Below are 9,354 nucleotides of genomic sequence, written 5' to 3'. Positions count from 1 at the left end.
TTTCAATAATAATACGAGTCTTTTTATTTACATCAAATGGAGATTAATATAAATAGACGTACATGATTATTATTATTATTATTATTATTAAATTTTGCCAACTCGAATCACAAACGATAAAATTTACATAATTTATAGTAATTATACGCTTATATGATACAAAAAAAATAAAATATTTTTTTAGGCGCGTATATTGACAGTAAGTAATAAGGGTTACGCAATAGATAAACGTTTCAAGTCTCACACATTTAAATTGACTATATTCTTAAAAATTAACTTTCATGATTCAGGAACAAATTACAAATGTAACATGTACATATATACAGAGTATTTTTATTTCAATAGTAATTGATGTCAGTAAAAACAATTTTTTTCTACACGATTCTTGAAAAATTTTGGCCCCTTTGAAATATTTATACCTAACGTATATATATATATATTTTTTTTTTTATAAAAAATTCGAGGTATCTGTTGCCTTAAAAAAAAATTGAATTATTTTCGTTACGAGTAAATAACATTTTCTAAACGTTAATTATATATATTTTTTGTTTACCCACTTTTTTCTATACGTAATAAATATGTAATTATATGCACATAAGTAATTTACAATATTCTATTTACAGTTGACAAGAAACACAAATTACTAAAATCAAATTTAACTTAATTCAAATCCAGCTCCAGCTTGGATAGCGTATAAAAGTTTTTCCCGTAATAATTTTTCATCAGGAAATTCCGGTAATTTTAATAAATTCATGCACGTGCTGGACGTTGGCAAACGGTCAATACTGCCTGCATGTTGTATGCAAAATGGAGGATCCAATTCCTGCAAAAAAATGTGTTAGTTGATAAATTATTAAACTAGTTGAAAATAAGGTGAACATATGCCTGACCTTTGATGTCTGTTTAAAGTTAAATTAAAAAAAAAAGAAAAAAAAACTCATTCGATTTTAATTATTTAAATCACAGCAGAATTAAAATTCATAAGTTTTATATTCATTAATTTCAATGAATATTAAAGTTGCTTTCTAAATTCATATTCTAATTAACATAATTACCTTAAATCCAAGAAGTGGTGGTCGACTGCAACTAGTGACAAACTTAAGTAGTTGACTTTTTTGTTGATCATTAAATTCATCGACAACTTTCCAGAATGCAGCAATTGTTGGATGATCAGGAGTATAGCCGCCAGTATAATTAGTGTGCAATTTTAAATCACTGACATCAACAGGAATTTGCGCTCCCGAAATTAGTACCTGCAATTCTTTATTATTAAACATCTGCAACCAATCAAGTGGAACGACATTTCCAATGCCCTGTTTAAATGCATAACATTGAGCTCTAATTTGTTTATTTAATTTATAATCCGCCATTAGATGAATATATTCAATTCTATTATGATTTGTCACTGGAATATTAACACCACCGGGTTTTAATTCATCAACTCTCCTCTCACCCAATTCATCTGATAACACTGTAAAATCAAGACCCAAATCAGTCACATCGCCTTTATAACTTTTCAAATAAAGCAAATTTCTGTACATTATCGGATCCAATGATGCCAAATGATGAACATCAACATCCGATTGTGTACCAACAATTTTCGATAGAAAAAATTCGGCAAACGGTAATTCCACCAATAAATTTTCATACAATGCTTTCCCAAGAATTCGTCCAATGAAATAATAATGTTTTGGAAAATCTTCAACGAGTAAATGTACAGTTGGATTTGGATAAAGCATATTGTCTTTTGTCAAACGAAAGAAACCTCGATTTGGATCGAAACTTGTCTTGAGAAGTTCAGAGAGAAATTCACGAAATAGTCCACCACCATCGACACCAGCTTCCTCTAAACCGGCAGTATTTACTAATTGAACACGCATCTTCAATCTCATTTCAGGTTCATTTTCAGGCGAAAGTTTATCAAATGCATCTTCGTATAAATAATTTCTTCGCACTGATATTTGAATTGATGGTCCTTGCATAAAATGCGTCAATTCACCTTGTTGATCTAATTTATCACGATAGATGAGCGACTGGAAAACAACAACCCGTTCGCTAAATGGCACGACAAAGGGAATTTCACGCAATAAAGTCAATGTGCGAACCTCCTTTGTCGACATTGGTGGTCCTTCTTCAATTTCCTCGCGTGTAAACGCTCTCAATCCTTGAAATGGAATATAACTACGAAGCCTTCGACGTCGAATTGTAAAATCTTGTGGCTTATCAGTTGGAATGACAATATTCGATGCTATCCAATGACTATCGGGACAAAATTGTCTTCGTAAATCACGTGTATGCAATTGACGAAGTAATCCTACGGTGACTTTAAATAAATGTGTCCACATATGAGTGTTTTGCTCGCATTGAATAGATGACGAGAGTCCCAATACGACATTTTTATAATCATCCCGAACAGAAGGACGTGTATCAGGAAAGGCGAGTTCCACTAATCCCAAACAAATGCCCTTTAAATGATTCGATAATGGAACTAGGGTTGCGGTTGTGAATGGCATTGCCTGTTGTCCATAATTATTTAATGTTGTTGTTTCTGAGCCATCGTGAAAGAATTCCGTGTCGTGTAAGGTCGCAATTAATAAACTAAACAATGAACAAAAAACGGCCAATAGAGGAACAATTTTCTTTGCATCATCCGGAGAAAGTTGAATACCACGTGAAATAATATGAAGCAAAGGTGTCGATCCACCAAATAATGATGTTTGATTAATTGTTAATAGGGTATTCCAAAGATCTCTCAAAAATGCTGGCTTAAATGCCAACATATAGAGTAATTTATATTTGTGAATAGCAAATTTGTGAGTGATGAGTAAATTATGACAAAGTTGACACAATGGTTGCATCACATTTGGATCGTTACAATTTTCCACTGCTGCTAAAATTGCCTGAACTCGATGCTCCTCATTTAAAATATTCACACAATTTTGTTGAAGTTCAGTTTCACTTTTATCTTGAAACCGAACCGTTTCCGAATCACTATCCGAGTCATCTGTTTCTAAAGTTTGACGGGTAGGCGGTGGATTAATTGTTGTGCTCATTGACGCTAAAACTTGTAGATAAACAATCAAAACATCATTTGATTTTCCCGGTGCTAAAAAGAATTTAAAAAAAAAAAATTATTTTCTACAATTCATAAAAGTAATTTAATTAATTAATTAGCAATTTACTTACAGAATCCAGGTGTTTCCAAACTGAGAATAGAGTAGAGTAAATTTAATGAAGGTGGAATATTAAGAAATTGGATGCAAGTAATCAGTTTCTCAAAGGGAAATTCTTTAGAATTCATTAGCGCAGGAAATATAAATCCAGTTACCGATTCCGTAAGTTTTTGCGAAAGTATACTCGTGCAAAGTTCCCTCAAGGTGAGAAATGCAAAATCATTTAGATGATTCATATAATAAATTATACTTAAAGGTCGTTGAATCATATCAAAAATCCATTTTGACATTGGAGTCGGAGGAACAGGGGATGGATCATCAATTGGCGGTATTTTTGTGTCAATCAATTGTTTCATTTGTTCGTAATAATTATTTTTCAATAGATATGCAAATATATCCTTTAGTTGTTGATGATGAGTATTTTCAAAATTTTCAATAAGTGTAAATGTTTCTAAAACACGTAATGGAATCGCTATTGCTTGTCCTTTATCAGGAGATATACTGTCTACGACAAATTTTAAGCACAGCCTCAGGACCCATCTAAAAATATTTATAATACGTTAATTTACAAATTATTATTATTATTATTTTCATTATATTAATAAATTATCTATCATTTTACCTGACTCTCCATAGCCATTCATTAGATGAATTAATTTTCAATTTAATTTCTTTCTGAAGTTTAAGAAATTGTTGTAACAGCCAAATAAATCTATTAGAATCTTCAATTGGTTGATAAAAAAATAGAATTTTTCGAATATAAATAACTAATTCCTCTACATTCAATGTTTTATTTCCCAATGACTGTTGCATTTTGTCAAATTCATATCGTTGGCATTTTTTCATTAAAGTTCTTTTAACAAAACTACGAATGTAGGCTTGTATTTTAACAACAGCATTATGCTTTCTTCGTTGTTGTTCTCTTTTCAAACGTTCCAATTGAGCATGCTGTAAAAGAGCAGCTTTTTCATCTCTACGACTTGCTCCGGCTAAGTTTTGTTGTGGCTTACGCCTATAATCACCCTCGAAGCTATACATATTTCATTTGTTTATTGAAAAATATCAAAGCATAAGATATTTCTTCAAATTTAACACTTTAATACATTGTATTTTTAATGTTTGACATTTTCTTTAGACTTTGTAGTTCTCATAAAAACAAAAATATAGCTTATTTTCTTGTATGCAAATAATTGAGGTTATGTATAATCTCTTTTTCACCGAGATATATTCGCGCTTTACTTACACGTATAAGTGAATTAAATTGAATTCAAACCATGTAACACAATATTAAAACTTTGAATATCAAATTGTACTTTTTAGTGACATACAATACTACACATATAAATGATTACACGTCACTTTGAAAATGATGACATTACAAATCAGGGAAGTCTCAAAGTGATGCACATATATAAGATGATTAGTTAATATATATACAATTTAAACTATTTTTCGTCTAATATTTAACAATAAAAGATAAATTTTTTATAAGAAAGATCGTCTCGAGATCACTTAAATGTATATAGTCTTCCAATTTTACGCACTCTTTTATTTTTTTTTAAAAAAAGGTCCTTTTTATTGTCCTTCATCAACTTCTCTACTAAAAAATTTTGATATTGTTATTTTAATTCTAAATCTTTTTTAGCGAAAAGTTGTACTGCAAAACTTTCACAGGTAATTCACAAAAAATCAATTATATATGATAACTTTGCATTAATATTTACTATTTTTCTAATTCCTTTAAATATTAAATGCCAAACACGCACGTGAAAATATGACACATAAATTAAATTTATATATATATATATATATATATATATATGAATGTGTCATCTCACAGATGCAGTTTGTTACACATATACATGCATGTCATCATAAGTTAGCGGGTTTATTTGAAATCAATGACATATATAACGAAATTATAAATAATTTTATCTAAATATGATATAAATTTCCTTAAAATATTGTTAATAATTAATTTCATAAAAAATTATGATTTACTAATAATACTGCGTTTAAATAATAATTATTGAAAATCCTAACTACTTTTGTTTCTGCGCATGAGCATTTCATTTTTGTCCACAAAATAACCCTTTCTTTAATTGTTGTCACATAAATAAAACGACTTTTTTTTGTTATAAATTAATAACAAATAAGGTATTTAGTACATTTTATATTAATTTTCTAAAAAAAATTTTTTAGTTAATAAATAATGAAGAATACAAAAAGCATTAAAAAGATTAATTTTTAGGTTAGATTTATTCAAACTGTCAAAATAAACAACAAATATTTTCAATGTTGATTAATGATGTTAAATATATATAAATAAATAAAAAATATCATTGTTGAATTTGTCGTCTGTAAAAATTGTCAAAATATAAATTTATCATTTAATCAAATATACGCAATGTACTCATTGTAATTATGACGATGATGACGATTTAAGAAATGTTTCTTATCAGATTTTTGTACAGTCGAAAGGTCACTAATTTAATTAAAAAAGAATACTTAAATTCTTCTTTTATAAAAAAGAATACATATTCGTAAGTAAAAAAAGTATTTTATTGATCATTAATGTGCTAGTTTGAATGATTAAATATTGTTTTTAATCGTTTTTGTTTTTCTCTTCACGAGTTTTATATTATTTTTAAGCTCTTGTTTTTTCCTGTGTAAAATGAATTATTATTTTATGGATTTTATGATAAGAAAGTTATGAGGAAAAAAAAATAATTCAAGAAAAATATTTATTATAATTTTATTTATTATGTTTGCTAAATAAAATTGTTTTTGATCATCAGTTATTGAATAGGACCTGTATAGAATAAATATCTGTTTTTCACTATATAAAGATAATTATTTAAATTATCTATGTTTTGTATTGGTAAATAAATAGACGGTTTTAATAACTGAGTAAATTATTGATATTGATATTCTGTTCTGCAACGGAAAAATATACGTAAATAACTATCGTATTTACATGTCACGTATATTTTTCCGTTACAGGGCAGTATTGATTCGCATCTTCACGCGCCGGTTTTATTGGTTGATATAAGACTACAATTTGTCAAGCTTGTACTTCACTGTACCTAAAAACTTGTTTGAATACAGTTTAATAATCAAATTTACGATAAAAGTTCTAAATTTTTAATTACTTTGCATGTAAATTAATTTTAACGATGTATAATTTTATAGTTTCATCAATTCTTGTTTTGTTTATATTTGTTTCCAGGACTTTTAGCAGTTCAAAAATGGCTTTAAGTCCCACTGATCCGAATTCTTTTTCTAGACCTGGTAAGTATTGGAAAATAAAACTATAAATAATCATGTAATTATTATATTAATTGATATTAATAATAGAAGTTTAAAAATATATTATTTCTAATATAGATCTTGTTGGAGTTACTCATCATCATTTGAAGTTAACTGTGAATTTCGAGAAGAACACTTTAAAAGGTCATGTAATTTTGGACGCAGAAAGGAAAAATAAGACTGCAGATTCTTTGGTCAATATCTTTTATTTATTATTATCACTATTATTTACATGTATTCTTTTGATTGGTATCTTATTTATATGGATATTTATGAATATTTTTAAAACAGATTTTGGATGTTCGAAACATTACATTGTTAAGTATAACAAATGAAAAGGACAATTCTAAACTCGATTACAGCGTTGGAGAAACAGTTTCATTTGGATCTAAACTAAATATTAAACTACCTACTGAATCTGAATGTGAAGATGGCAAAACAAGGTAAACACATTTTCTTTTTAAAGTGAAATGTAATATTTTCTCTTTCATTTTAATTGAAATAAATTTTAAATGTAACATTAAAATTTTTTAATTTTGTCATTTTAAGAAAATCATTTATTTTTAATCTTAATTGAGTTTGAGATGATATGATATTTGACTACAGGTATAAAATTAAAATTGAATATGAAACATCATCCAAGGCAACAGCATTGCAGTGGCTGGACCCTAAACAAACTTCCGGAAAAAAATATCCTTATCTATTTTCACAATGTCAGGTATGTTAATAATAAGCTAAAATTTCTAGTCTAGATTTGATATTAAAAAGTTTCTTTTTATTAGGCAATTCATGCACGATCAATGATACCTTGTCAAGATACTCCATCAATAAAATCCACTTACAGTGCTGAGGTAATTTAAAAATGACTTTATTTTATAATTACTATTTAATTTTTTCTTTTTCATTAATTATGTAATTACAATAAACATTCTTAATTACTATTTTGTGTATTTATATGAATTTTTTTTCTCGAAAGATTACAACACCAAATTGGGCAACAACGTTAATGTCAGCTTTACATGATGGAGTTGAAAATGTTGGAAACGACATGAAACTCAGCAAATTTCATCAACCAGTTCCTATCCCTTCGTATCTGATTGCAATTGCAGTTGGTGATTTGGTTTCAAAAAAAGTTGGACCTAGATCTTCGGTTTGGTCAGAAAGGGAATTAATCGAGCAAAGCGCATTTGAATTTTCCGAGACTGACACAATGCTACGTACTGCCGAAGAAATTTGTGGTCCATACGTTTGGGGTAAAAAAAAATTGATTTAAAATATCATTAATTATAATTTCAATTAAATAAAATTGAATTTTTCAATGTTTAAAAAATTAATGAACAATTCAAATATTTATAATATTATAATGGAAATTTGAATTATTTTTGTTTCTCAAATACTTCAGCTTTATGAAATTTTAATTAAAAGAAGAACATTTTTATTTGATGATAAAATTGTAGGTGTCTATGATCTTTTGGTTCTTCCTCCGAGTTTTGCTTTTGGCGGAATGGAAAATCCTTGTATAACTTTTGTAACGCCTACATTACTTGCGGGAGATCGTTCTTTGGCCAGTGTTATTGCTCACGAAATTTCACACAGCTGGACTGGAAATTTGGTGACAAATGCCAATTTTGAACATTTTTGGTTAAATGAGGGCTTCACTATGTTTATTGAATATAAAATAGATGGACGAATGTTTGGCGAAAAGCAAAGACAATTTAATGCCTTAATGGGTCTTTCCGAACTCAGGGATGCAGTAAGTCATTAAAATAATTAAATTAATCGTCATTTTATAAAATGAATTGATCATTAATATTCATATTTTTTAGATTAAAAGTCTAAGTAAAACTCCCGAATTGACTAAATTAGTGATCAATCTCGATGGAATTGATCCTGATGATGCATTTTCAACAGTGCCTTACATGAAGGGTCATACATTCCTCTATTATTTAGAAGAACTTCTTGGCGGTCCTCAAGATTTTGAAGCATTTTTAAGAGATTACTTTAAAACTTTCAAATACAGGAGTATCGTAACGTCAGACTGGAAAAATTATTTATATAAATACTTTTCTAATAAGACTCAGGTTAATTAAAATTTTAATTAATTATTAAAAAGAAAATAAATTGTATAATTTTGTTAAATAATAATTTATTTTTCATAGATTTTGGATTCAGTGGATTGGGATTCTTGGCTTAACAAGCCAGGCATGCCACCTGTAATTCCGAATTATAATAAAGACTTGTTGAATGCTTGTATTGAACTTGCTGAAAAATGGATTAATTGGGATGAAAAGACAGCAGTACCTTTTGAAAAATCAGATGTTAACAATCTAAGTGCTTCACAGAGAGAACAATTTATAACAGTTTTGTTTGAAAATAATGCAACTCTCTCAATCAAGAAATTGGAAAAAATGCAAGAGATTTACGACTTTGATTCTGTACAAAACTGTGATATTAAGTAAGCATATACAATATTTTTAAATTCAAAATAAATTTATTTTTCTACTTACTATTATCATTATGAATATTTCAGATTCATTTGGATTCGATTAGCATTAAAATCTCGATGGGAGCCTAAAGTTACGGAAGCTCTTGATTTTGTGTCAAAATATGGTCGTATGAAATATCTTCGACCAATTTATCGTGATCTTTATGAATGGAAGGAAATGCGGCAAAGAGCAATAGACAATTATTTGAAAACAAAAGATCAAATGATGTTTGTTACTGCTGAAATGGTGAAAAAGGACTTGCACCTGGATTAATATTGAAAATTGTTTTTAAAATATTTTTAAAAAATTATTACGTTCTACGTTTTAATAAAATTTCGTACAATTTTAATAAACTAATTTTTTCAGAAGCATTGTATTCTCTTTTA

The 9,354-nt window shown here is 28.1% G+C and overlaps 2 protein-coding genes across 4 annotated transcripts; one reads left to right on the top strand and one right to left on the bottom strand.

The window, feature by feature from the left end:
* Positions 1-55: 55 nt before the first annotated feature.
* LOC127278651 (ubiquitin-protein ligase E3C) lies at positions 56-4,847 on the bottom strand. The gene is made up of 4 exons (XM_051300451.1): positions 3,796-4,847; positions 3,187-3,713; positions 1,056-3,106; positions 56-823 (listed from the first exon to the last, which is right to left on the bottom strand). Exons 1-4 carry the CDS (start codon positions 4,209-4,211, stop codon positions 656-658), a joined length of 3,162 nt encoding a protein of 1,053 aa, XP_051156408.1. The 5' UTR covers positions 4,212-4,847; the 3' UTR covers positions 56-655.
* Positions 4,848-5,237: 390 nt separating this feature from the next.
* On the top strand, positions 5,238-9,336 carry LOC127278656 (leukotriene A-4 hydrolase). Of its 3 annotated transcripts, none has more exons than XM_051300465.1 (11): positions 5,238-5,330; positions 6,403-6,464; positions 6,561-6,676; positions 6,774-6,925; positions 7,089-7,200; positions 7,265-7,333; positions 7,459-7,735; positions 7,940-8,235; positions 8,309-8,563; positions 8,642-8,937; positions 9,013-9,336. In XM_051300465.1, exons 2-11 carry the CDS (start codon positions 6,422-6,424, stop codon positions 9,239-9,241), a joined length of 1,845 nt encoding a protein of 614 aa, XP_051156422.1. In that variant the 5' UTR covers positions 5,238-5,330; positions 6,403-6,421; the 3' UTR covers positions 9,242-9,336. The 3 variants fall into 3 exon arrangements, with proteins under 3 accessions (XP_051156422.1, XP_051156420.1, XP_051156421.1); XM_051300463.1 differs by lacking the exon at positions 5,238-5,330 and adding an exon at positions 5,447-5,716; XM_051300464.1 differs by lacking the exon at positions 5,238-5,330 and having other exon boundaries at positions 6,178-6,464.
* The last annotated feature ends 18 nt before the right edge of the window (positions 9,337-9,354 follow it).

Source organism: Leptopilina boulardi, unplaced genomic scaffold, assembly GCF_019393585.1.
Source record: "Leptopilina boulardi isolate dan_hultmark-lab unplaced genomic scaffold, ZJU_Lbou_2.1 LbouV2_210, whole genome shotgun sequence".
Classification (NCBI taxonomy): Eukaryota; Metazoa; Arthropoda; class Insecta; order Hymenoptera; family Figitidae; genus Leptopilina; species Leptopilina boulardi.
Note: the sequence above shows the minus strand (reverse complement) of the source record. Positions and strands in the feature narration are given on the sequence as shown.

Bases quoted from the DNA above. Each gene is read 5' to 3' on its own strand.
- LOC127278656 (XM_051300463.1), top strand. From the start codon at position 5,622: ATGTTTCTTATCAGATTTTTGTACAGTCGAAAGGTCACTAATTTAATT. The intron at 6,926-7,088 runs GTAAACACATTT...ATTTGACTACAG, and splicing joins TGTGAAGATGGCAAAACAAG to GTATAAAATTAAAATTGAAT. The intron at 8,564-8,641 runs GTTAATTAAAAT...TATTTTTCATAG, and splicing joins ACTTTTCTAATAAGACTCAG to ATTTTGGATTCAGTGGATTG.
- LOC127278651 (XM_051300451.1), bottom strand. From the start codon at position 4,211: ATGTATAGCTTCGAGGGTGATTATAGGCGTAAGCCACAACAAAACTTA. The intron at 3,107-3,186 runs GTAAGTAAATTG...AATTCTTTTTAG, and splicing joins TTTGGAAACACCTGGATTCT to CACCGGGAAAATCAAATGAT. The intron at 824-1,055 runs GTAATTATGTTA...ATTTTTTTGCAG, and splicing joins CACCACTTCTTGGATTTAAG to GAATTGGATCCTCCATTTTG.